This window comes from Camelus bactrianus, chromosome 17 (genome assembly GCF_048773025.1).
Source record: "Camelus bactrianus isolate YW-2024 breed Bactrian camel chromosome 17, ASM4877302v1, whole genome shotgun sequence".
In the NCBI taxonomy this organism is placed as follows: Eukaryota; Metazoa; Chordata; class Mammalia; order Artiodactyla; family Camelidae; genus Camelus; species Camelus bactrianus.
In genome coordinates, this window is record NC_133555.1 from 44,994,392 (window position 1) to 45,022,139 (window position 27,748).

The following is a 27,748-nucleotide window of genomic DNA, read 5'->3' on the forward strand; positions in this document are numbered from 1 at the left end:
TGATCTGAGAATTTAAGCTGGTTCCCTCCTTTCAGATTGAATTTTTGCCGAGGCGGGGGAAGCATTTCACGTCTGTGATTTTAGAAACATCTCTTTCACCCAGATTGAGAGGGGCCAGGTTCTCTGAACGTGAACAGCAAGAGTGATGTGTTTTTCTTGCATCCTTTTCTGCCCAGTATTTTGGGTTTGTGCTGTACCGAACCACGCTTCCTCAAAACTGCAGCAGCCCGACCCCACTCTCTTCACCCTCCAATGGTGTCCACGATCGGGCCTACGTCTCGGTGAACGGGGTAAGGATTCTCTCTGGACTTGTGGGTGGGGTGGGGGCTGCACTTGGTAACATGACCGTCAAGGCCGTTGCTGCATTTCCAACCTCAGGCTCCACCCTTCCTGAAGATGCCCCTTAGCTGTGCCATTTGCTTGCAGATGCAGCCTCACTCTTGCTCTGTCTGCCTGAGACCCACCCTCTCCCTGTCCCAACTGCGGGCTGTGCGCAAGGCCCCACCTCCTCGGAAGCCTTCCTGGTGTCCCCAGTCCGGGGCCGTCCCCTCTGGCTGACCGCAGATGTCACCTGTGTCTTCCTTGCTCCTGGAGGACAGGGTCTGCTTTGTACACACTGGAGCCTGGATTCATTGACCTTTGTGCCTCCATCCTGCCTGAGAAGTTACCTTCTGCAGGCTTGTTCATGATAATTAGAGCTAGAACACACACAGAATCTGCTTCACAGCAAAGTAAAGCTGACACTGTAGGATTTCCATTCCTCTCACTGAGACGGTCCTGTGAAAAAACACAGGAAGGGATTTTCCTAACCAAGGGAGGTTGTTCAGAAAGTTTTAAATGAAAACATTTTGATTCTATTGTCATTTGCGGTTTTAATTTCAGGGAGAACAAGTTTCTTTTCTTTTCTTTTCCAATATTCTTTTTAAATTTTCTTTTCTTTTTTAATAGTATTTTATTGTATTCTTTTTAATGGAGGTACTGGGGATTGAACCCAGGACCTCATGCATGCTAAGCACGCGCTCCACCACTGAGCCATATACCCTGCCCTCCGTGGGAGCAAGTTTCTAACACATGATGCATATGCGGATGGCAATTGTGTCTAAAATTCCAGTTTGGATGTTGTCTTAGTGAACGATGGTCAGTGTAACATCATTTTTTTTCAATCTTGCATTTTTTCAAAAATTAGGAGTATGTTGCTGCTAAACTATCTGATGTTTCCTCCTCGTTTTATTATTTAATCTTTGTGGTTAATGCATCATATCAGGTACTCTGAGGTGAGACTACTCCACCTAACTCTCTGATTTTATCTCGTTTATCTGATTTTTGTCACATCTCTCCATGTTCTTTAGAAGCTACTTTTTGTGACGGCCTTGTGTGCTGTGAGAACATGAAGTGGTTCCTGTCCTGGAAATCCTCCCTGGAACCTTTGCCTCCGTTCCCTCTCTGTTAAACATAGATGCACAGCAAAACATTCCGGAGCCCACTGTGGTTACTGATGGGGAAAGGGCTGGGCCGGAAAAATCAGGGGCTGGGGATTAACAGACACACATCACTATGTATAAAATAGATGAACAACAAGGACCTACTGTGGAGCACAGGGAACTATTCAATTTCTTGTAATAACATATAATGGAAAAGAATCTGAAAGGAAAAACTATGTAGATATGTATATGCACAACTGAATCACTTTGCTGTACACCTGAAACTAACATTGTAAATCAACTACGTTTCAATAAAAAAATTAAAACAAAACAAAACAAAGAATATTCCAGAGCCAAGGAACCGAGCCTCGCCCCTTCCTTGCTGGGAGCTGAGTCTGGTGACAGTCCACTGTAGAAAGCAGTGATCGTAGGAACCTGGCCATCTGGCCAGTGACTTGGGCAAAGGAGGCATCAGAGTGTTCTCAAGGCAGGAGAATGAATGCTGAGTTAACTGAGAGGGCTGCCCTCTGCGGACCCTCCCACCCGAGTTAATTCTCCTTCAACACTGAACCCGCAGGTCCTCCAGGGAGTCCTCGAGCGAAATGCTGTGAGCACCTTGAACATAACGGGGAGAGCTGGAGACACCCTGGACCTCCTTGTGGAGAACATGGGGCGTGTGAACTTCGGCAATGCTATCAACGATTTTAAGGTAGACCCAGCCTCGCTTTTACGAGTGAGGTTCAGAGGTTGACCAGACTATGCCAAAGTCACTGGGGGAAGTTTTTGTAAATCCATGGAAAAACTCTCCTAACTACATCCTTTCCCTCCAGCCCTGTTCACATAGAAGCAGTTTTTAAAAGCACACACACTTTGCCACATTTGATGAGTGAGCCTACCCTGATTTGTTTTGCAGCCTAGAAGCTGGGTTATTTTGAAGACCTGTTTTCCTTTGCAGGCGATGAGAAAGTGGAGCTTTGCAAACAGAACCCTAACCCTGTGTTTGAGTTCAGTCATCCTTTAGAAAGAAACAGGAGGAGGAAGCCACTGCACTGTGCATCCCCTTGGCTTAAAAAGACGCACCTAGCTCGCACAAGGCACTCCTTTGTCGACAGAGCCAGCCTGGCGTTTGGTCTGCTCTGATTTCTGGGTGTGGACGAACTGGGACAAACTCTTAAATTGTAGAAAGCCTTTACCTCAGTGCACTGCCTCTCACCTCTGTCAGTTGCTCTATGCCTAGGCGTCTAGTCCGAATACGTTTTTCTAATACGCATTTTGAGAGTGTTATTCAGCAAACGTTTGTGAAACCCGTGCTCTGTGCAGGTGCTCCGTGAGGCGCTTTGGGGAATGCAGAGATGCTGAGGTGCTGAGAAACAGGCTCCCCGTGGGTAGCTCACTATCTGCAAGAGGAGAGAAGGCTGCACCGAGGGAGTGAGGGCAGCATTCGCCTGGGACAGGACAGGTGTCTGGGGTGATTTCCTGACCCTCCTGGAGGCACCTCAGAGGCAAGGCAGTTACACTCTTAGGGAACGGCCATGCCAGGGCCACTTTTGTCCCCAGTAGAAATGTCCCGATGCAGTGCTCAAGAAGTGGCTTTCCTGCTTGGCTGTCACAGACCACACTGACTTGCTGTCTCCGAGTCCCCAGGACCCAGCAGAGAGCCTGGCACACAGCTGCCTGGTGAATCTGATTGAATTCCTAACTGGGCAGTTGAGGCTTGGTATTGAGAGGTGTCCTGGGACAAATGTGGGATCCCACCGGGATGGACCCTATGGGAAGAGGAAGATAGATGAGCCTGGAGCAGAGGCTTCGATGCAGTGGCCGGTGCCACGGACACCCCAGGCCCCTGACCCCGCTGGACAGATAACTTTAGAACGCAGGGCTGAGGCTCACCTTCATCCTTGCCACAGTCCTTTCTTTCCTTTAACTGTAGGCAGGACATTCTCTTGCATCCCCCATTCCGTTTACTCTCCCAACCTCAGGTTTCATCTTTCCTCCATGCTAGCCAGGTCTCTGCACCAAACCCTGGAAACTAGGGATTTGGGGTCAGAAGCTCTGGCCTCCAGCCAGATCTGTGTCACTTTGAGGTGCACACAGTGGGAGTCTCATTTCCTGTTGGTGTTGTTTCATCTGCCAGTTTGCTCTTCCCAGGAATTCAGGGCCAGACCACTGAGTCACTGGAAGCCTCCCCCCACCCTCACTGCTCTGTTTCTCCTTTACAGGGTCTTATTTCGAACCTGACCCTTAATTCCAGTATACTCATCAACTGGGAGATCTTCCCGCTGGACACAGAGAATGCAGTTCTTAGCAGCCTGGAGGCCTGGAATGACCGTGACGGTGGCTGCCGCGACAAAGCCTGTGCCCACGGCCCGTCTAACCTCACAGCCCCCGCCTTCTACGTGGCTAACTTCTCTATTCCCAGGGGGATCCCTGACTTGCCTCGGGACACCTTTATCCAATTTCCTGGGTGGACCAAGGTATGTGTCTTCATGGGAAATGTTTGACTCCAGGCCACAGACATCTGGTTTTCAGGCTCTGATAACGAATCAAAACAAGCTGCTACTGGGATGCTGGGTGGCAGTCTGGGAGTGGAGGGCTTCCTGTGAGCGTGCAGCTGGTCCTCGGGTGCGGGACCACGGCCCATCTCCGGGACGCAATGGCCAGCTTGAAGGTTCCCCATTGACCCCATTTTCGTTGACTGACAACTTCCTTTAGTGAATGACAGCTCTCCTGCTTTTCCTAAGAAAAATTGGAGTCCCCTTAGATACTGACTAGGAGGAACACTTCCTCTTTATCCTGAAGGAAATCTTGTCCAAGCAAAGGGGTGACTCTCTAGAGGAGCCTCTTTCCTCTTGTTCATGCCTAACTCCATACTCCCAGAAATCCCCACCTCCATGTGAAGGTGTCCCATGCCCTGGGGGCGTCCACTGCTGTCTGTAGGCTCCTCAGCTCTCCCTTGGCCACATTACTGCCTCCCTGCTCTTTATTCTTTGAAGACATTAGCGTGTCTTCCTTCATCATTGTCTTCTCCAGTGTCTTCAAGTCCTGTTTTCATCCTCGATGAGTTTATCATGACAGTTATTCATTCAACAAACATTTTTCAGTGGTACTATGCATCCAAGCTTTGTGTTCCCGGCACTAAGGATACAATAATCAATGAATCCAGATACTGTTCTTGCCCTCATGGAACATACAGTGTAGTTGGGGCGACAGACCCAAATCATATGATCATCCAAATTAAATGATAAGTGGGGGAGGGTGTAAGTCAATGGTAGAGTGCATACTTAGCATGCATGAAGCCCTAGGTTCAATCCCCAGTACCTCTGTTAAAATAAACAAACAAATAAATAAAATAAAACTAATTACCCACTCCCCCCCCAGTTTTTTTCCAAATTGAATAAAAAACCCAACAAATTAAACGATAAAACTGCAGCTGCAACAGGTGCTAAGAAGAGATATGGGGGTTGATAATAATTGGAGCATTTGACCTCATCAGGGAGGTCAGGGAAGCTTTCCCTGTGGATGTGATGCTTGACAAGAGATATGAAGGATAAGTAAGAATTAACGTGGTAGAAATGGAGGGAAACGCGTTCCAGGCAGAGGAGATAGCATGTGCAAAGGCCATGTGGTTAGAGGTGGAAATGGCAAGAGTGAGGAACTCATAAAGGACCCAAATGTATGGAACACAGAGAAAAGGGAATGTGGTTCAGAGAAAAGGCTAGAAAGTGGGTAGAGACCACATTGGGACAGGCCAGTTAAACCACAGCAAGGTTTTGTCTTTCTGTTGAGACCCACCAGAGCAGGAGAGCAACATGGCAGGACTGTGGTGACAAGCCTCCATGACCTCAGGGTGCAGAAGGGTTGGGTGCCAGTTCTTGTGAATTCCGGGAAACTCTCAGAGGCTGGACCATAGTTTCACTGAGAGACTGGGATGTGGTACCCAAGGTGGAGATGACATCAACTATTTGAGAGAGATCTGATGTTAGATCATAAGATGGAATGATAGATTGGATGTGGGGCTTTAAAGAGAAGGATGTATCTCGGATGATGACTCTGAGGTTCCAGGCTTGCAGCTGGGCAGGTGGTATCATTTATGGAAAGAAGACATGTCAAGAGAGGGCTTGGGCTGGGAGAGCATGATCCTGTGTTTGGATTTGGACAGCTGAGTCAGAGAGGCTTTGAGAACAGCTGAGAGAAGGTACTAGAGGAGGAGGTCAGATTATGGATGGGGAATTCAGAGGGAGGAGCTGGGTGGGGAAATATATGTATAAGATCATTTGCATGTGAATGGGTGAGGTCCTCTAAAAAGAGAGGACACAGAAGGAAGAGTCGAAGACCTCAGGCTGGTCTTTGAGAGACACAAACATGATGAAGAGTGAGGAGGAGAGACCAGAGAACTGGGAGGAGGTCAGCACTTATGCTGCCAAGAGGACAAGTTTCTCTCTTTTTTGAAACATAGATTATTTAGAAATGCGTTGTTTGATTTCCATATATTTGTGGGGCCCTTTTTTTAGCATGTCTTATTTTTAATGATTTCTAATTTAATTCCTCTATAAAACTTCTGGAAGGAGAAAAATCTATATGACCTTGGGTCAGGCAAAGAGTTCTTAGATTTGAAACCTAATGCATGACCCTTAAAGGAAAAAATGGGGTAAATTGGACTTCATCAAAATTAAAAGTGTTTTGCCCTTAAAAGACATTAGTAAGAAAATGAAAATCCAAGCCACAGACTGGAAGAAAATATTTTCAAATCATATATCTGATGAAGGACTTGATCCTAGAATATGTAAAGAATTCTTATAACTCAATGACAGGAAGACAAACAACCCAATCAAAAATGAGCAAAGGAGCGGGGAACGTATAGCTCAGTGGCAGAGCATGTGCTTAGCATGCATGAGGTCCTGGATTCAATCCCCAGTGCCTCCATTAAAATACAAACAAACAAACCTAATTACCTCCCCCCATCAAAAGAAATTTTTTTTAAAGTAGGCAAAGGACTTGCAAGGGCATTTCACCAAAGAAGATATACAAAAGGCTGATAAGTGAGTACATGAAAAGATGCTTAATGCTCAACATCATTAAGAAAGTGCAAATCAAAACCACAATAAAAACTCCACTTCACACCTGCTAGAATGGCTTTTTAAAAAGTTTTTATTGAAGTATAGTCAACTTACAATGTTGTGTCAATTCCTGGGGTACAGTGCAATATTTCCAGTCATACAGGAACATATATATGTATTTGTTTTCGTATTCTTTTTCACCGTAAGTTACTACAAGGTATTGAATATAATTCCCTGTGCGATTAGAATGGCTTTAATAATGAAAGATGGACAGGAACGAATGTTGGCAAGGATGTGGAGAAAACGGGAACCCTCCTACTTTGCTAGTGGGAATGTAAATGTTACAAACACTTTGGAGCACAATTTGGCAGTTTCTTTAAGGGATAAATATATAATTAACTTAGAATTCATCAATCCTACTCCTAGGTGTTTCCAAGAGAACTGAAAACACGTGTCTGCACAAAGACTTACATGCCCATGTTCACAGTAGCATTATCATGATAGCCAAAAATTGGAAATAATTCAGAGTGTCTATCAGCTGATGAATGGATAAATAAAATGTGGAATATCCCTGCTACGGAAGAGTATTCCACAGTGAAAAGGAGCAGACTACTGATTCAGGCTGTAATGTGGATGCATCTGAAAAACATTACGCTGAGTAAAAGAAGCCAGTTACGAAAGGCCATATACTGTATGATCCCATTTATATGAAACGTTCAGAAAAGGCAAATCTATAGAGACAGAACGTACGTTAATGGTTGCCTCCGACTGAAATTGGGAATAGAGTGTGACTGCAAGTGGGAATGGGGCTTGTTTGGGGGGCGTGTGTGGAAATGTCCCCAAATTAAACAGTGGTGGTGGTTGCAAAGTCTTGGTTTATAGGTTTACAGCCCAGCATAAGGTGTCTCTTGGTGACGCACCTCTGGAATTTTAAGCTTACGATCCTCTCCCTGGCCACGTGTTTCGTGTTTCTGTCCCTGACTCTCCTGCCTCCCAAGCCTGTTCGTTCACTTAGCTGATGACCTGAAACTCCACCATGAAGGCGCCGTTCTTCCCCGTCCTGCCTAGACGTCACCACCATTTTTTAAAAAATATTTTTTGAAGAGTGATTCATTTATTTATTTAGTGTTTTGGTGGGGGGGGGGTGATTAGGTTTACCTATTTCTTTATTTTTAGAGGAGGTACTGGGGACTGAAGCCAGGACCTCATGCTTGCTAAGCATGCGCTCTACCACTGAGCTATACCCTCCCCCCTACTACCATTTTATTTTTTAAGAGCCATCAATCCCCAGGCCCCCTTGCCCTTCCACTCTGTCTCCTTGTTCCTCCTCCTTTGGGAGTGGGTCCACCATTGGCCTTTGCTGGTTCACCAGGAACTGGGCAGCCCTAGGGGGGTCTCCTCCAGCCCGTTCATCAGAGCCACGATCCCCTCCCTGTCTCCAGCCTCTCTGGAGGCCCACGGCTTACTCATCCGTCCCTGGCCTCCCTTGTCCCCATCCCCAGTTGTCCTCTCTGACCTCCACCTCTCTCCCTAACCCACCTCCCTCTTCCCCCGCCCCCTCCGCTATCAGGTGTAGCTCCTTTGTTCCTCAGCTTCCTGTCAGACTTATCTCTGCCTCCACCCTCACTTCCTGCCCTGTGGGCCCGAGGAGGAAGCATCAGCTCGGGTCTGCTCCCCACCTTCTCCCTCCCTCCAGGCCGAGGTCCTGTTCTCTCACTTCCTCCTCTTGCATTTTGTCCGCCTTCCCGTCTTCTTGCCAGCCCCTGGGTTGCAGCCAAGAGGTGATATCTGGGGGCTCTGGGGCCTAAAAACAAAGCCGAGCCCCCACCTGAGCACACAGCCTTGTCCTGCTCCCGCTTTCTCCCCTTCTCCCTCCCCGTATCCTCTGCTGGTGCTTTTTCATCCCCTCCCTCTGCCCACCTGGCCATCACAGCATCAGCACTGGCCTTAACTCCTCTCTGAAGCCTCCCTAGACCCTTGGTCTCCCTTGAGTGCCCTGGTGCCCTGCCTGGGCTCAGCACCGTGGCGCGCCATCCCTCTTAGGCTGGCCCTGGTTCCACCCAAGGGGCCATCTGTGTCACGGGGGGCATTCTTCTCCTCTGCCTGCCCCCCGGGCCTGCTGCCCTGTGAGTGCTTTCAGGTGAGAGGCGGGGATGAGGCCCGTTGCTGGGAAGAAAGCACGCTGCGGGGGGTGTGACCCAACACGAGTTCGTGTGCCCAACAAGGCCAAACAAACCGAAATGTCGGCGTTTGGAGCAGGGAAAGGTTTACTGCAGGGCCAAGCAAGGAGGACGGGTGGCTCATGCTTGAAAACCCCAAACTCTCCAATGGTTTTCAGGGAGAAGTTTTTAATGGGCAAAATTTGGGGTAAGTGCTGCCAGGTGTGTGACTCACTGTGCGATTGGTTGGAGGGGAGGTAACGGGGCATTGCTCCAGGAATCTTGTGCTCAGTCTGAAGTTACCACCCTCCCCCTGGGGGCGGGAGGGCAGGGGGCTTAGTCCCTGAAGAACTCAAAGGTATTGTTATGTCTGTTCCTTGAGGAGGAACCAGGACCCTGCCCCAAGGCTGCACTATTGTTTCCTGACTCCTCCCATATTTCTGTACCCACTCCCTTCCCTGATTAGCAACTGTTTAAATCTGCCCTTTGGAACTCAGGGAATGTCAAGGAGGCTGAATGCAGCCTGTTTCATACAGACAAGAAACAGGGAACGCGGACTTGTACCCGGGAGGACCCCACAGGGTCCTGCTCCATTTCAGGGGGAGTGTAGGCCCTCAGGCAGTCCCGTTAGTGGTGGGGGCTTTGCTGGTGCTGCAGTGGCAGGACCGGGCCAATGAGAAGACTCAGCGCAAGCCATTGCTCACCAGATGAGCCACCAGGTGAGTCCGTTTAGTGCCTTACGTGAAAGAACCTTCAGGAGCTGCAAAGCAGAAAGAGAACCTGTTACTGAAAATATGAGAATGGCCGGGTGGCTGAGATGGAGCTTGAGACACACCTGAAGGGTGGGCGGCCCTTCATCAGAATCAGAGGCTTCGTCAAATCAGGTCAAAGAATAGTAGATGGGAAGGTAAAGAAATGGAAAAGCATGGGATGTTCTTGGAGGTCAGTGGGGGCTCCCCTTGGCCAGGCCACAGAGATGTCACACCTAAGAGTTACTGACCCAGGCATTCTGCTCAACGCTTAAGAGACACTATCTTGATCATCATCAAAGGAGGCCTCTGTGGTAGGATGTCCCAGCAGCACCTCCAGTTTGCAGATGAGCAGATAGAAGCTCAGAGACCTGAGTGCCTCGCGTGAGGGGCAGACTGCAGTGCCAGCTGGTGCCTGTGCATTCGGCAGGGTTCCATTTACATGAAATGTGTAGAGCAGGTAGATCTGTAGACACAAGGAAAGGAGTGGTTGCCCAGAGCAGGGAAAATGGAGTATTGGCGGGGAAATGGGGAGCAAACACTAAAGGGCACAGGGTTTCCTTTGGAGATGATGGTTGCACAGCTTTGTAGTTAACACTAAAAACCACGAATGATATACTTTAACTGAGGGAATTGCATGGCATGCGAATTATATCTCAGTAAAGCTTTACACACACACACACACACACACACACACACACACACACACCCCACCCCACCCCACCCCACCCCACCCCCATCCACGGGGTCTGTGGTCCTGGGTGTTGTGGACACCATGCAGGCCGTTTGATGACATAGTGATGCACATGTTGGTTAAAGAATTTACCAGAGATAAAGTATAATAGGAAAGGAGTTTATTAGGGTGCACTGCCACGGACAACAGCGGACACACAGACAAGACGTGCCTGTGTGAGCACCGAGGGCCAGTTTTCGGGGTCTTTTATGAGGTCGGGTCACAAGGTGCCTGATCGGCTTGTGCACAAGTCTCTGATTGGTTACAGGTGAGGTAAGACGTTTAAGGTCCGTGAGGGGCGGTGGGGTCTATGACTCATGAGCTGAAACAAGCCAGCCTGAGCTATTGTGAGCTCAGGCATTACCTAGGCTATTAGTTTGTTAGGAGAAACACAGTAAAGAATGTACTTTATCTGCTGAGGGATCGCAGGCAGACGTCTGAGAGCCCAGGAATGGGGGTCGTTGGGCTTTGAAGGATGTCAGTTGGCTCAACACTGGGTTGCGTCGATCACAGGACGTACATGTATCGCTCGTAAAATAGAGCACGCGTGTTTTCTGTTACTGTCTGGTGAGCGGTGGTCCCTGTTGCTGATGACAGTCCCAGGCCCAGCTCCTAAGGTTCTGAATGATCAGCAGATGCAGAACAGACGGATCCCACCCCCCACAGGGCACGGAGTTATGACTTTTGGGAGAATGAGCCCTTCGGCAGGTGGGAGGGGTGGAGGGTGGACTCCGGAGGTCCGCGCATTTCCAGGACTCTGCCTCCGGGCCCACTAACCCCCGCCATCCTCCTCCAGCAGGGAGGCCCTGTCCAGACCCCTGTCCCGGATACTCACTTGCTGTTGAGAAACTACCTTGATGCAATGAATGAAGTCACTGATAAGGGTGATTGATGAGATAAGTTAAGTCACTTCTGATTACTTGGCCTTGCTTGAGTCGGATGTGGCTTTCTGGGTCAGAATGTCAGCTGGGATTTCGTTCAGTGGGGAAAGGTCAGGCAGGTTTTGCTCTGTCTGAGAGACTCAAGCCAGCGTGCTGTCCACACAGAACTCTCACCTGACCGCAAGCTCCCGGCAGTAGCCCATGTTCCCCAGTGCCCCGCTGTGTCACATGTGCCAGACCTAAGATGCCATGCTCTGCTGACATGGTGACGTGTGTGCGTTTCTCTCTCCTTCAGGTGGGTGGGGGCGGGTCCGACGTTAACATCCCCTGTAGCCTCTCTGCTTTGTTTACCGCTTGCAGCAGGTCTAGGTACATAGCGCAGCACAGTGGTCAGAGCGATGGGATAATGTCCCACTTCTCCTCTGCCAGAATTAATCTTGGAACGTTAAGAATCCAAATAGGATACAGACTAACTACAATTTTATTTTTTAAATAATTATGATGAAAGTCTGACAAAAATCCCTTTTATTTTGAAACTTTTTTGGCATTGGCATCCTTTTTTTTTTTATTGAATTATATATATATATATATATATATTTTTTTTTTTTTTCTGCATCCTTCTTTTGAAATCTCCAGCTTTCCAATCATTTGGTCTTTCTGGTGACCAGTCTTATCCTCAGACCTGGTCCCACGAAAGACCATGTAACTAGAGGGTTGGAACTTTCAGCCCCACTCCCCAACCTCTGGAGTTGGGATAAAGGGTAGGAGATAGAATTCTATCAAAATTCTAGAACAACAGGATTTAGAGAGCTTCTGGGTTGGTAGCACATCCAGGTGCTGGGAGGTACACCTGGATGGGAGGTACACCTGGGGAGGGCTGGCAGCTCGGCCCCTCCACCCCTCATACCTTGCCATGTGAATCTTTTCTATCTGGCCATTCCTGAGTCGTATCCTTTATAATAAACCCGTAACTGTAAGTAAAAGGTCTTTCTGAGTTCTGTGAACCATTCTAGCAAATTATTGATCCTGAGGAGGGGGTTATGGGAACCCCCAATTTATAACTGGCCATTCAGAAGTGAGGGCGGTCTTGTGGGACTGAGCCCTTTAACTTGTGGGATCTGATGCCAAGTCTTGGTAGATGGTGTCAGAACTGAATTGTTGGATACCCAGTTGGTGTCAAAGAAAACATCCCAGAAAGAGCCAGGAGGGGAGTGGTAGAAAATGCAGTTGGAAAGGGGGTTTCATGGCCTCATGGACCATGAAAACCTTGAGAACTCTGTGGAACCAGGGTCAGTTTTAAGCATCCAAGTGATAGGTTTAGAGAGTGCGTAGAATGTCGCAGAAAGCGGGGGAGCACTTGGTGACGGGCTCTTGAGCTTGTGGACATGAGAGACGAGGGCACTGCTTGTGGAGAGGACAGCATAATTAAGCACTGTCATTTCAGGAGGTGGTAACGATTAGGAAGACGATAAACGTGGTGATGCAATAGAACATAAGGGGTGGGAGTGACGGTGTTGTTGATTTCTGTGGCATAATAGTGATCTGTTGCTGTGTAACAAATTTTACCCCGAAACAGCAGTAAACATTTATTATCCCCACAGCTGCTGTGGGAATTTGGGGCTGGCTTGACTGGCTGCTTCTGGCTTAGGGGCTCTCGTGAAGTTACAGTCAAGCCATCAGCCAGGGCTGCATCATCTGAAGGCTTGACCGGGGCTGAAGGATCCACCACCCAGGTGGCCTTCGTTCTTCCCTACACGGGCCTCTCCCCAGGCTGCTTGAAGGTTCTCACAATGCGGCGGCCGGCTTCCCCCAACTGGGAGCGTTCCAAACAAGAGAGCACTGGGCAGAAACTATCCTTTTTTTTTTTATCACCCAGCCTTGGAAGTCACATGGCATCATTTTGTTACATTCTGTTGTTGGAAAGAGAGTTATTACGTCCAGCCCCTGTTCTTGGGACTGGAATTAGACTCTGCCTTTTGAGGGGAGCAGTATCAGAGGATTTATGGGCATGTTTTACAAGTACTGAATATGGAGTGGTCAGGGGTGCTTCTAGGAGGAGGTGACCATTGAGTGAGACCTGAAGGATGGGGCATCCAAGTGAAAAAGCAGAGGGGGAACATTCCAGAACCAGGAAACTGTGAATGCAAAGGCCCAGAGCAAGAAAGATCCCATGAGCTGGGGAGAGAGTGTGGGAGGTGAGGATCTGGGGGCTGCTAGGGGCCAAGTCAGGGGGTAGTGATGAAGAATCGGGCTTCTCAGTGCTCCAGTGGTGGGTGCTAAGCAGAGAGTGAAAGGACTGATTTGCATTTGAAAGATCACAGCTGGGGGGTGGGGTGGGCATGGATTGTGGAAGGTGAGACTACGCAGGATTGCTTGGAAAAAAGGTGAGATTTGCAGCAGGATTGGGTGTGGTGTTTGAGAAGAGGAGGTGTCCAGGAGGACCCTGGAGCTTGGGGTGTGCACAGCGGGAGGGATGGAGATGTGGGTCTCGGAGGTGGGGAGGCTGAGGAGTGCAGGTCGGGGTTCAGAGGCCCTGTGTGGGGCATGTTCGGTCTCAGGTACTCACTGAGCATCCAGTGGAGGAGCTGTCTGCTCTTGGCCATCAAACGGATGACTGAAATCTAGTACACAGCTAAAAAATAAACCTGCATTCAGTACAATGAAATACTGTCATCTGTGTTTCCAGGCCTCAGGGCTGACCTCTAGAAGACCTATCAGTCTTGAGTCTCTACATATAAGTCTGTGCAAATAGCCAATGGGGTACAATGTAAGTTAAAGGTGTGCCCTGAGTGCTGGTTATGGAAACACAGCACTGAGGCACCTGTCCCAGGTTTGGGGCTGGTAGGAAAGGACCCAACCTACTGAACTGACCCCGGAGTAGAGGGTGATGGTCTGGAACTCTGCTCCCACACCCCTTGGAAGCTGCCCCTGCCACGGCCACCAGCACCTACACGGTGACACTCTCCAGACATTTCTTGGGCCCCATCTCCCGTGCCCTCTGACAGGTACCGTCTGACATGAGTAACCACTTCCTCCCATGAAGCTTTCCTGGCATCTGTGAGAAGACTTCCGGTTTTCCCTCCCTTTGTTCCTTCTCAGGATTCTTCTTCAGCATCTGTGTTTCAGTCCTCAGGACTTGATCCGGGGCCCCCTTTGTACACTTCCAGGAGATGTCATCCTCACAGATGTGCTGGTGACACCCACAGTGCCAGCTTCAACTAAGCATTTTTGAGGATGGGGAACATCCCATCCAGCTGCCAGGGTGGACCTGTCATTGGAGGCCTCATAGGCACCTCCCACCTGATACATTCAGACAGAGCCCTTTCTCCTCATTCCCCCGAAACCTGCTGTTCTGCTGGAGAAGTGGCTCAGGGAGGAGGAAGGAAGCTGGACATTAGTGCAGCAGGGGGGATGGAGGGGAGGGCCCAGCTGTGGAGAATAAGACTGGCATCATGGAGAGCTCACTGTGCACCAGCCACTGTGCTGAGTGCTCCCTGCATCCTCTCAGTCACTTACAACAACCCTCAGTGAGAGAGGTGCAGGGATTTGGTGACTGATTAACAAAAGAGGAACTGACTAGTAGAGGATGAGTCTGTTGTTGTTAAATTGGGTTCCTGCTATACATCATTTACTGAAAAGTGGCACGCTACTGTATCGAAGCCATGGAAATGTGTATTGGTTAGCTTTTGCTGTGTAACAAACCAACCCAAAATTTATTTAGCTCCTGATCTGGAGTGTTGGGTGACTGGGTGGCTCTTCTGCTGGTCTCAGCTGGGCAGGCCCTTCTAGTCAGCAAGGAGGCCCTCCTTCTGGGGGTTGGCTGTCTGTCTGCTGCAGCAGCAAAGGAGATTGGTCCATGTCTCTCTCATCATCCAGCAAGCTATCCTGGGCTTGTTCCTGTGGTGACTGGCAGGGTTCAAAGAAAGAATGCAAATGTCCAAGGCTTCTTGAGGCCAAGTCAGCTTTCACATGCCATGTCTTCCATGTTCTTTGGCCAAAACAAGTCAATAGACCAGCCAGATCCAAGGGAGGGAGAAACACATTGTACCTGTTGATAGAGGGAGCAGCAAAGAATTGTGGCCTCTTCTGTTCGGCCACAAGATCTTAGCACCGTTTGATCCGACTTTCATTCTGAATTTGATATACTTTTCAAACTTCGTTTGACCTGATTTACGGTTATTCTCACCCCCTACAAAATCCACTGTTTCCCCCTCCTTCTTTGTTTCTGGTCACAAGTCCTGTGAACCTGGGGACTAGATCATCAGACTCCTTTGCACAAATACACATTGATTGAGTAACAGGAATTGTAAGAATGGCGTGTAAGCAGGAGTAACTAGGCTCTGAGTGAAGGAGGATCTCCTACCATTTTCAGGGCATGGACTTTATAACAAGTGGTATACAGCTTCCCAGAGGACATTTTCACTCACCAGTTTTCAGTTTTGTTCCAGAAGTGTGAGAACTGTTGTCATAAAAAAAAAAAAAAAAATGGAGCTATGGTGGCGTGTGGGGGAGGCAGAAAGGTTGGAATTTATCTTTGGGGTTTGATGAAGGAGGAAGTGACTCATCTTTTATGCTAATATTCTGTGTTTTTGTGACTTCAGTTCTATCTGGGTCTGCCCTAAAATCCAGAGAACCCATAAGGGTTCTTTAGCTGTTTTGCTCAGAGACCCAGGAAGATGCAGAACATGGTTTGCATCAGCTGCAGACCCCTCTGGCTCTGAGGAAGGGGAGGATTCATTTTCTCCCTTGGACTTCCAGGAGGTCTACTTGACATCTTAACCCTAAGCCAGGGCCTCACTATTTTGTTTCCTCCCAGGTAAACCTCACAAAGACTTATGAATCATGTGGGATGAGAGCCTTTTCACTTTGAGAAATGGACTTTTGTCGTTTCCACCTTTTTTTTTTTTTTTGGTAGAGGAGAGGTAATTACGTTTATTTATTTATTTATTTAATGGCGGTACCGGGGATTGAACCCAGGCCCTCGTGCATACTTAGCATGTGCTCTGCCACCTGAGCTATACCCTCCCCACTGTCATTTCCATTTTTAAGTCTTCTGACTGTCTACATGTCTCTTTTCAGAGTATAACAGAGTCAACATTCAACCCAAGTTTAGTGTTGTTATTAAAGGAACACCCAACCAAATCTGAACATTTTAAACCTATGATTTAAACCAGGATTGACCCTTTTGCTTTACATTCTTATGAGAGGTTTGTATCTGGGGAATTTAAGACAGATAGGCATCTCTCTGATTAACGCAAAAGTAGGTCAGGCACTTCCTGGAACCTATCATTCATTGGAACTATTATCAGTTTGGTTATCAAAGCAAAGGGCAGGGAGTCTGCCAGGGTCAAGCCATGGTCAGAGAAAGTCAGCCTTTGTCCTGGAGCTATTTGAGCTGGGACATCCCCCGGGAAGCCCCAGAAGTCGCTGGTGTTAATTCTACAAATGCTCTGCCTCAGTGGGGCTCAATATATTAATCAGAGTGTATCTACTTTTAGGTGACATGTGCATACTCCCCGCTTCACCAAGAATTTCAGCATAGCTTTTTAAAAAGAAACAAGAATGTATATATCTATGTGTGTTTTTTTAAAATAGAATGTTTTGGGGGTGGGGTATAGCTCAGCGGTAGAGGGCGTGCTTAGAATGAGTGAGGTCCCAGGTTCAATCCTCAGTATCTCCATTTTAAACAATAGTAATAAAATAAAAATAAAATTTAAAAACCTAAAAAAAGAAAACAAAAAAAGTTTTAAAAGTTTGACTCTTTTAAAGTGATTTTTTTTAAGCACCTTAAAAAAATCACTTAAAAAAAAAATCACAGTGCTCGTCAAGGGAGAATGCAAACAGTGCATTGTTCTTCCAGTGAACAGTATTCTCTCAAATTCTTAACCTGGGAGCAGAGGAGCATGAAGTCTGAGTAGGGGTGAATCTTTCCCCAGGCAGAATTATCAACCAGTGTTAATATGCCACCGGTGTATACTGTATGTTCCTCTGCTGGGTTCTGAGAAGCTTGGCCTGAATAAGAACGAACACAGCTTATGCTGGAAATAGCTGATAAACCAGTGAAACAAATGACAAAAATTTCAAACGATGACAATAACTATGTTGATGAAGAATTAATCAGCCAAGCTAAGAAAGAAATGGATGTTAAAAGTTTTTTATATATTTTTATTGAAGTATAGTCCGTTTACAATGTTGTGTCAATTTCTGGTGCACAGCACAATACTTCAGTCATATAGGAACATACATATATTCTTTTCATATATTTTCATATTCTTTTTCACCATAAGTTACTACAAGATATTGAATAGAGTTCCCTGTGCTATACAGTATGAACTTGTTTATCAGATTTTGTGAGAATCGTCTTGTATTTTGAAATGAGAGACATTCTGCCAGAGTTCAGTAGGTGTTCTGTGCGATTCCGTGGGTTTGTAGATGTAATTCTTGGTGTATCTGTGGGAGAGGGTGAGCTGTGAGTCTCTCTTCTCTGCCACCTTGGCTCAAACCCCCCGGAAATTTTTATTCGAGCCAAATTGGAGGATTATAACCCGGGAAGAGCATCTCAGAAAGCTCCAAGAACTGTTCCAGTGGTCAGAGATCAAGGCACAGTTTTCTAAGTCTTTTTGAGACACAGGGCTGTACATCAAATGCCGTACTGCTGACGGTTTACATCATGCAGATCTAAGCGGCATGTTGGTGGGTCATGTGACCCCTCACAAAATCAAGAAGGAGGGCTATCTGTGAGGGACTGTCTTGTTGATGCTGGGGGAATGTTGCTCTTTATGGTGGAGCAGGTATTTCTGACGATGGGGTAGGTTTGGTCGATGCAGAATTCAGATACACACTACGCGGTGCTGGGGAGAGAGGCCAAAGGGCAGAAGAATTTTTTATGGTTAGATTTTTCCTTGTTTTGCCATAAAATAAAAATTTTATTTCACAACTAGAAGAAAAAGAAGAGGTTAAAGGGATAGCAAGCGACTTGGAATGGAGGGCCCAGTATTGAGGAAGATGACCATCTCTCTTCGCTCTGAGGAAGTGATGATGGAGTTGAGACTGAGGGATCTGATGGCTTCGGGCGTGGCACAGGCCCAGGGGACAGTCGTGCACAGGAGAGCAAGTTTGGGGTGGAGACGAGGGAGAGTTCACTGGGGCTCAGAGAGCAAGGGGAAGATGCAGGCACAGAAGGAGGTTAGAAGCAGGAACGCAGGAGCATCATCTGGTTTTCATCTGGCTGCTGTGTGGAGCCCGAGTTCTAGATTTAGTCGAGGAAGTCAGAGACCGACGAGGCGGCTGCAGGAGCCTCAGCCAGCGCTGATTGTGACGTGGGACTTGTGAGTCGCGGGGAGACTGCTCTGAGGATGGAGTCACAGGCATCTGCTGCCCCTCAGCTGTGCCGTCCAATGCGCCAGCCTCTGGTCGTGTGTGGCTAATTATGTTTCCATTTGAATTAATTCCGAGTGAAAATTGAGTTCCTCCTTTGCCCTAGCCACCCTGCAAGGGCTCAGGAGTACATAGCTACCCTGTTGAGCAGCACCTCCATCACCGCGGACAGTTCTGTTGACCAGAGCAATGTCCCCGTGGTCCGTTCTATACAAATCCTTCCTTCCTCTCTCTCAGAAGGGCAACCAAACCACCATAGACTTCACTTAATGCCTATTCTGCTAAGGACTGAGAGTGGAGGGGAATTGTGTCCTGAAGAGGTTCATGGCTTTGGAGAATTAAGCACAACCAAAGAAGATGTAACCCCGGATTTGGGGAGAGTTGGAGGGAAGGTGCCAGGCACGATACCCACATAGTGGAGTCATCTGGGTGAGTTCAGAGTCCATATGGAGCGGGGCAGGGTATAGCTCAGTGGTGGAGCATGTGCTTAGCATGCATGAGGTCCTGGGTTCTATCCCCAGTACCTCCACTAAAAATAAATAAACTTACTCCCCACCCCCCCAAAAAAAAAACATAAAAAAGCAATAATAATAAATAAATAAACCTAATAAATTCTCCTCCAAAGAACCAAAAGAAAACCAAAACAGTTAAAAAAGAAATCCATATGAGAGCTTAAGGCTCAAAAAGGGTCACAGATGATAATTTGGGGGAGGAAAGAATAATTAGAACAGATGTGCAGTGTCCAGAATTCAGGAAATGATTAGGAGAAAAATTACATCACCTTTGGCTAGCTGTCTGTCAGTCACAGAGCAGTCTGGGGAGCGGGCACCACGAGTGCTCACGAGGGGGAGCTGGACCTTTCATCAGTGCGGGGGGGGGAGCTGGGGAAGAGGAGTCAGAGACTCAGGGACGGAAGCCCTCACCAGCCCTCCAGAGCTGGACCTGTCACCCCCTGACCCCGGCGGGGGGGACTCTCAGAAGCAAGCCCAGCTGGCCAGGTGGTACTTGGGGAGCTCACAGGGAGGTCTTTGGGTCCATTGCCTGGTGCGGAAACTGCGCGGTTGGGCAGCAGGACAGCCTTTAGGAGGACGAGCTGGGCCTGGAGTGGCGCAGGGAGAGGGGGCCCAAGGGTGAGCTGAGCCCACAGGCACCTGGTTCTCTCAGCCCCGTGTGTAACCGTGATAACCCCCAGTGGTCCCGCGGACCCCCTTCCACCCTCCAATCTCAAGCAAGGTGCTCCTTGCTTAAGGAGCTTGCTGCTTTGGGGGCTTCTACTCACTGCACCCCGCCTCTTGGCCCTGGTGAGTCCCCTCCCCTAAACCTGGGGGAGCCTGGGGAGCCTTTTTTCACCCTGGGCTCCCAGGTCCCAGTAGCCAACAAAGGGGTTTCAGGGAACCGGTGCCCAGCTTTCGGGGGGACATGCCTGGTGCAGCACGAGAGGTGGGAGGGGCAGCCTCCTGGAGACTTAGGTGTGGAATCTCGGGTGTGGGAGGGGACTGACCCTCAGCATGGCCGGCATGCGGTGGGGAGCCAGCGTGGCTCAGGCCAGCCCTGGTGTGCTGCTCACACAGCCCTCCCCCCCGGCCCCCGTGGAGCCCACATCTTCCCCCTCGAGTACAGAAGTCGAGTTCTGCTGTTCTCTAATACCACGGAAGCTAGGCGCTGGCAGATCTTCAACTGATAAAACCCAGTGAAGCTGTCATCGTGTGTACCTTCAGGCTGGATCGAGATAGCATATCCCATGGTAAAAACAAGAGTAAAATAATTCTGAGAAGTGTGAAACTGTCACCCTTTTTCTAAATGACTTATCCCAGCAGACAGGTGGGTTTCCATCCCGGGCCTCCTTCCGTGGGCCTGTGGAGGCCAAGGTCTTCTCACTGCAGTGGCGTGAGGGCTGCTGCCACCCACTGAGCCCCTCCCGGGTTCCACGCGGACTGATCCGTGGACGCACGCTGCTGCCCCCACCCCGCAGCCCTGCCGTCCTCACCTTCCCCAGGTACACGTGTGAGTGGTGACCTGCCCAAAGCACACAGCCAGTAAGTGTCAGGACTAAGATCAGAGCCCAGGTAGGAAATTGAGGTGTCCCTGGATACCAGCTGAGAAGTCCCCAAAGGTGAGGACTCGGTACTTGTGTCCTGGGTTAGGGCTGCAAGTGGCGGCCAGGGCTGGGCCTCGCCCAGCGTGTCCCCCAGCACAGTTGGGCCACTGTGGGACCAACGTCTGTACCTCTTCCTTCCTCCCTTCCTCTCCCGCATATTCTCTCTCTCCCCGTTTTCTTTCCCGTGTGTGCGTGTGTGTGTGTGTGTGTGTGTGTGTGTGTACGCACGCGCATGCGTGTATGTGTGTGAGAGCGCCCCTCCTTTGCTCTTTCTGTCTGTATCACAGAATGTTCCGTCTCTTCAGCCAACTTGTAAGTCGCCCGTGGGAGCCCAGCCTTGCACGTGCTGAGAGGCTATGCAAGCATACCCGCACCTGGTCCCTGTTCTTGAGGACTTTCCCCTCCCTCTCAGTTTGGTTTTGGAAGCAGTTTCCACTCACAGAAGTAGCTCTGGCAGCTTATAGGATCACCTCTGCTCCTTGAAGCAAGTCCCCACCCTCACTCTGCTGCTGTGTGAAAACCATCAAAACACAGCAGTAACACGGACACCTACCTGGGCGGGCCCGGTCTCTCCTTCCTTGACCCCCACATCCTTCTTGTTTGGGTGCGGCTCTGGGACCTGTGTGCATCATGACCCGCCTGGAGGAGGCCAGAGCAAAGGAGGAGGAGCCCACCTCCTTGAGGAGGCAGTGAGCCAGCTGCGTGCAGAGGAGTCAGGGGGAGGCTGGTGTATGCGCTCAGGCAGCACCCCCACCCGACCCAGAACGAAGTTCAGAAGCTTGGTGAAATTGCCACAGTGCCGTCCAGTACTGACTCGGATGGTGTCGAAGCTGGTCAGAGGGACAAACGCGTATCTCCCTGAAGCAGGGCGGGGCCTGGGGGTGGTTTTGTGACTTCTCCCACTCAACTCCTGCCCAAGTCGGGCGGTCATCTTAGCAGGAGCTGGAACCCAAACTGGGCTGTCCTGGCTCTCGGGCCTCACCTGTGCTGGGAGAGCACCTTCAGGGAGGACTCCCTGCCTCCCCCTCCTGCATCAAAGCTTTCATGCTCTCAGGGTGGTCCGAGCAGCTGGGTTGAGGGTTTTTTCTCTCTCTCTTTCTCCAGGGTCAGGTGTGGATCAACGGCTTTAACCTTGGCCGCTATTGGCCAGCGCGGGGCCCCCAGGTGACCTTGTTCGTGCCGCAGCACGTCCTGCTGACCTCGGGCCCAAACACTGTCATCGTGCTGGAACTGGAGAAAGCGCCCTGCAGGGACAGTGGCCCGGGACAGTGCATGGTGGAGTTTGTGGACAAGCCAGTTATTAGCGGAGCCCAGACCACCAGCCGTCTCAATGCAGACCGAAACCAAGCGCCATAGCCAGAGAGTAGCCCTGTGAAATTCTAGCCTTGCACATACCTCACGTTCCCCCTTGGAATGCCAACCTTCACTGGAAAATAGATCCGTGTGGGTGTTATCACCTGAAGCTGCCCTGCAGCCTCCTGGTGCCTGATGTACCCCCCTTGTCTGGCTGTGTGGACGTGGGGGTGGGGGGGCGGGTGGCAGTTAGGCACCTGCAGATTTGGAATGGGAGCTTTCAAGGTCTTTCTGATTTTCACTTTGTAAGAATCATGCTGTCTTTTTATTAAATAAAATTTGTGTTCAAATGATATTACTGTTTTTAATGTTGAGCAGGCATTACCTTATAAGTTCTGATTTAAATCATAACTAGACTTGAGTGGGCTGAATAAGCCACTTCACTGACTTGAGGTTGGTTCAAAGGAATGGAAAATAGTCTTGTTTTGATCTAGTGGACTATTGCTTTTCTGATCCTTGTTTGACTTCCTTTTGAATTTCTATGATATCTACTAAGTGAGCCCATCAATAAAACTTAAAATGATTCTGCAAACGACGGGCTGGTGGAGAGCCAGCCAGCCTGGTGCTCTGTGCGGAACGAGTTGCGGAGACACTAAGTCGGTGATGGAGACCTGTATTTATTTACATGAAAACACGTTCATGGTATGTCATGTGAAAAAAGCAGATCACCTTAAGTTTGAGCCCATTTTGTGTGTTTAGACATAAGAGCTGCACGTATGCACACACTCAGCCCAGGCCTGTACGCACGTCAGCAGACACATGCACACATGTGTGCAATCACTGTGCACGTACTTGGACGTGGAGGGGTGCGTGAGACGCCTGGGGCACCCTGCTCTCACATGTTGGGCACCTGTCCTCCACCATGCCCTGTTCTGAGAGCATACTGTACATTTGTAACCTACTCATCCCTCACAACAACTCTGAGTAACATACTGTCATCTTCCCCAATTTACCAGGTCACGTGTCTACAAGTGGCAGAGACAGGATTTGAACCCTGGTCGTCTGGCACTGGTGTCCTGATGCACGTGGCATCCATCGTCCATCAATGCATGCCCACACTTCCCCAGGACGAGACTGCAGCGACATACACAGAATCGCCAACATAAGCATATCTGGGTGGTGAGTGTTTGAGACATCATTTACCTTTTCTTTTTGGCTAACCTGTATTTTAAGCCCTCTACAGAGAACATGTACATTTTTTTAAGGGAGGCAGAAAGGAAAGATTTCTGATGCTAATATACAGCATCTTTTCATGGGGGTGGGGGGGGGTGTGTTTTTCTCTGTCTCCTTGACATCCTGAATGACTATCTGGGATTCAATGGGGAGTTTTGAAACTCTAGTGGAGCCGCTGCAGGAGGTGGATGAGGGTGGAGACAGACTGAGACTGGACTTCTACTCAGGACCATCTTCCACGGCATCTTTTGCTGAATGCCCTGCATCCTTTGGATGTTGGGCACACCCCAGGGCGAAGGGCTGCTGCATGCACCCACAGCCTCATTGCATCACTCCTTCCACCACCGAGTTACTGAACATTTAGAAAGCGCTCACGCAGGATCCGTGCCCAGTGATACGCTTTGGGAAGTTGTGAGACAGTTCCCTTTACAGCCGTGCGCACACCGGTAACTGTACGTCCCCTGTCCCAGAGACTCCCTGTCACGGGGGCTCCAGAGGCGCAGGCAGTGGAGTGAAACCCCCCCATCAGTATACGTTTCCCTTCCCTTCTCTTGTCTGATCTTCAGAACCACACCCTACAGCAGGCAGCGGTAAGCCCATGTCACAGGTGAAAACATTGGCGCTTCAGCGAGGGGCGGCGTGCATTCCAGTCCTGTCGATCCCCATCCAAAGCCAGAGTGTCTCGTCTTGTTCGTGTGAGGGAATCTTTTGGGGCTCTTACAGCATCATGACGTCATTGTTCAGAATGTCATCTTCTGGAAAACAGAGCTTTAGTACATAAATGGTACCAGTGGACTCTATGCAAACCCGTTCAGCTCTCTGGAACACCTCTCAGGGACATACATTTCATTTTCAATGTCATTCCTTCCTTTTTTTTTTATTATTGAAGTATAGTTGATTTACAATGTTGTGTTAGTTTCTGGGGTACAGTATAGTGATTCAATTATATATATATTCTTTTTCTTCAGTATCATTCTTAAAATACAATGTGCCTTCCACCGTTCCTGATTTCTTTTTCTTCCTTCCTTCCTTCCTTCTTTCCTTCCATCCTTCCTTCCTTCCTTTCTTTCTTTCTTCCTTTCTTTCTTTCTAAGTGGAGGAATTTGGGATTGAATCCAGGACCTCGTGCATGCTAAGCATGTGCTCTGCCCCTGAGCTACACCCATTCCTGATTTCTTGACTCTGTAAGGATGCTACTTTTGAAAATAATAAGGGCAGTACCTTTATTGCCTGCTCTGTAAACCTGTTCTGTTAAATTTATCTCAAGCTGATTTTAATATTTCAAAGCTTTCTAAGCAGGCTTGAGCTAACCCAATGGTAACGCCAACTTTCCTGGAACATTACCCTATTCCTTGGGAACATCATGGCCTTTTCCTTTGTACCCTCCATTTAGATGTACAGCCTCCGGAAAATCTTGTTTTGAATAGCTTTATTGCAGTATGATTTACATACGATAAAATTCACTCCTACGAAGGTACAGTTTGATGAGTCTTACTTAAACTTACACAGCCACCACCACAAATCAGTTTCAGAACACTTCTTTCCCCCCAGACGGTCCTCTCGTGCAGAAAGTCCTCATTTCCACCCCCTACCAGGCAAACACTAATCAGTTTTCTGTCTCTATAGTTTTGCCTTTTGCAGGAATTTCATAGAACTGGGATCACAACATGTAGTCTTCTGGGTCTGACTTCTTTCGCTCAGAATGATGTTTGAGGTCCATGCCTGTTGTAGCATGTTCAGGAATTTTTTTTTTCCTTTTTCCTGCTGAGGAGCAGCCCACGTGTGGACAAACCACAGTTTGTTTATCCATTTATCAGCTGAGGGGCATTTGAATTGTTTCCAGTTTGGGGCTTTTAGGAATAATGCTGATCTGAAATCCAGGCACCATTCTTCACGTGATCAACTGTTCTCATGTCCCTTGGGTGGAAACCTAGGGGTGGAATTGTTCAGTCACATGATAGATGTGTTTTAACTTTTTAAGAAACTGCCAATTTAAGAGCATCCTTTTTTTTTTTTTTTTTTTTTGGTGGGGGGAGATAATTAGGTTTATTTATTTATTTACTTTATTTATTTTTAGAGGAGATACTGGGGATTGAACCCAGGACCTTGTGTGTGCTAAGCATGTGCCCTGCCACTTGAGCTATACCCCGCCCCCTCAGAGCATCTTTTTTGAGGCTGGAAGGAATGCAGGAGCGTCCGAGTCACGCTTGGTGGAGCCCTGCGGTCCTGGACTCGGTGCCCCTTCCTCTTCTGTCTGTCTCTGCCCTGCTGTGTCAGCCTGGTCAGTGTTTCTCTCTCTGTCAGTTGTTGTTTCTCAGCAAATCCAGTTAATTCAGAATGAAATTCTTTCGTGTTTAGCCAAGTTTGGGTTTTCTTTCATTGTTTCCCCAACAAGCAATCGGTCTTCTGTCAGATGACACAAAATAGGAAATGATCTTGTGTGGTCTTTGTTTCTTGCCTTATTATCATTTAAAGAAAAAAAGTCATTTCCTGAAATCACTTTTGCAGTCAGGGTGAGGGATTCTGTCTAGTCTGCGGTAGAGGAGACGGCCCGTGTGGACCGGGCGCTCGTGGGCCGTGAGGAAAGTCTGGCCAGTGTCCAGATGCTCAGATGAGGTGGCTCTGGGTTAAGCCGGGCCTCTGCTCTCAGTCTGACTGGGCGTTTTCCCGGGTTGTCCCCTCCCCACCAGCCTTCGCGCCCTGAGGTTTGTTAATCAGATACGAGGCTAGCAGCCGTCAGATTGTCTGTAAATACCCAGTGAGGGTCTGAACTGGTTCCCCAGCAGACAGCTGCTCCACCTACCCACCCCTGGGGCTCTCCCTGGGTGAGGAAGCCCCCAGGAGCCCCAGTGCCCTGACTGGGAACCCCCGCGCCAGCAGCACCGTCCCCCCGGTGAAACAGACAGGCTCGGGGACAGACACAGGGCCCCCGCTCACTCCATCACTTACCGTCGGCATGATCTCAGGCAAGTGATTCACTTGTTAAGCCTCACTCTTCTCATGTCCTAAGTGTGGTTCCCACTTGTGGAGTTTTCACGTCCAAGGCAGTCCTCACAAAAGCCCCTCGCGCGGCGCTCCTCGTGTGGTCTGTGCTTGCTGAAGGCTAGCTGGATTCTTTCCCGTCGCGCTCCTCCTCGGAAGCACGTAAACAATCATCTGGAAAGCTGGGGGCCCGCAGGGAAGAAAAGCCACCAGGAGGCACCAGCCTCTCCGGGGATCCCCTTGTGTTCAGATCAACGACGTGCCTCTTCAGACCAGACACCGTGCTTGGCTGAAGGACGCAAAGCCAAAAAAGACAGTCTGGTATCAAACACGGACAGAGACTGGAAAGGAGGGAGGGAGGCTCCACGGAACGGAAGAAGGTGGGTCGTCCCTCAGGACCCGCCAGCACAAGCCCGACCTTGCTGGGGGCAGCCTGCACCTACGGAAAACACTGGAGATCCAGTGTGGACCTCAGAGGCCCGCGCGTAGACCCCAGGGTACGCCACTTCCTTAAAAACTCTGTTCACCTGTTCTCAAAACTTAAGCAGATTTTCTGGTGGCAACGTATTGAATTCCTCGTCCAAAGGGCATTTCTCCCCCACTGAGTGCTGTTCTGGCTGTGGTCAATACGTTTGCATAAGTGCCATGAAGCAACTATTTTGTGATGCCCTTGATTCCACAGATCAGGAACTCAGACAGGCCCAGCAGCAGGATGGCTTGTCTGTTCTGTGACATCTGAGGCCTCTGCTGGGTCCCAGAATCATCTCGAGTTTCCTTCACTCCAGACAGCATTTGGGCTATGATCTCATGGAGGGAAGAACCTTTTATAGAAGTAGGGCACGTGATACGCAACCCAATTTTCAGTTCAAGAAAATTGAGAGAGAGGAAAGATTGTGATTTACCCAAAATTGGGGGTACCGAACTGAGACTCAAGTCTCTGGCCTCTCAAGCCCACATTTTTCCCTTGATGGATTGACTGGGCTGCAAGGAGAAAGTGTTGTATTCCACTTGATAAAACTCAAAATCACAGTAGAACAATATTTCAGCCACGTCCCCTGGCTAACCATCAGGCTGGGTGTGAGCTGTAGCCCCAAGAGTGTGCGTGTGTGTTACGGTGAGCACAGTGGCCTGCACCGAGGTGAACACAGGTCAGGAGGTGTGGAACCCTCTACCCTGGAAGATGACTTGCTCCCAAGGCCGGGACTCCCTCCCCGACAAAACCCACCACTGTAAGAGCCCAGCCTCTCTTCTGCTTAGATCTGTTCTTTGACACTCAGCAAATTCCCCAGGAACTAAGCTGAACTCTTCTGGGAGCAGCGGGTTTCTCTGCAAGAAGCGAGCAGAGAGGTGTTACATGGACTTGTAAGTTCATCAGTCAAATGGTGACTCTCGGGTTTTCTCTGGAGGGGGCTCTTCCTTGAGGTGAGGCGGGCAGAGGAGACCAGGCAGGGACAGAAACGCTGCAGACTGACGGCACCTGAGCCCTTGGGTTGGGAGGAGCCTCTCGACACTCCCAGTGGGTGGCTGGGCTCATCTGTCCGCTGTCTGCCACGCTTCTTGACAGCAACACACATCTGTCGAGAACAAATACAGTAAAGTATCAGAGCAACCACTCCAAGGAGGTCATTTATAGTGGGTTGGGGGTCCTCGGGCCTCTCCCAGAGCCCCCAGTGAACTTGATGGGTCTTTCATGGTTTTGTGCTTGAAAATTGAGATTGCCTACTGCCTAAATGCCAAATCCTTCCCCTAGACAGGATCTTTGCAG

The 27,748-nt window shown here is 49.2% G+C and overlaps 1 protein-coding gene across 2 annotated transcripts in view; it reads left to right on the plus strand.

Annotated features, from left to right (window-relative positions):
* LOC105072686 (transmembrane protein with metallophosphoesterase domain) overlaps positions 1-22,121 on the plus strand; it is a 76,037-nt gene extending 53,916 nt beyond the window's left edge. For both annotated transcript variants that reach the window (XM_074345335.1, XM_045520137.2), the window contains exons 13-16: positions 177-290; positions 1,999-2,130; positions 3,641-3,895; positions 21,580-22,121. In XM_074345335.1, coding sequence (XP_074201436.1) covers positions 177-290; positions 1,999-2,130; positions 3,641-3,895; positions 21,580-21,831 — 753 coding nt within the window. In that variant the 3' untranslated portion in view covers positions 21,832-22,121. The remainder of the gene's footprint in view (positions 1-176; positions 291-1,998; positions 2,131-3,640; positions 3,896-21,579) is intronic.
* Positions 22,122-27,748: the final 5,627 nt, after the last annotated feature.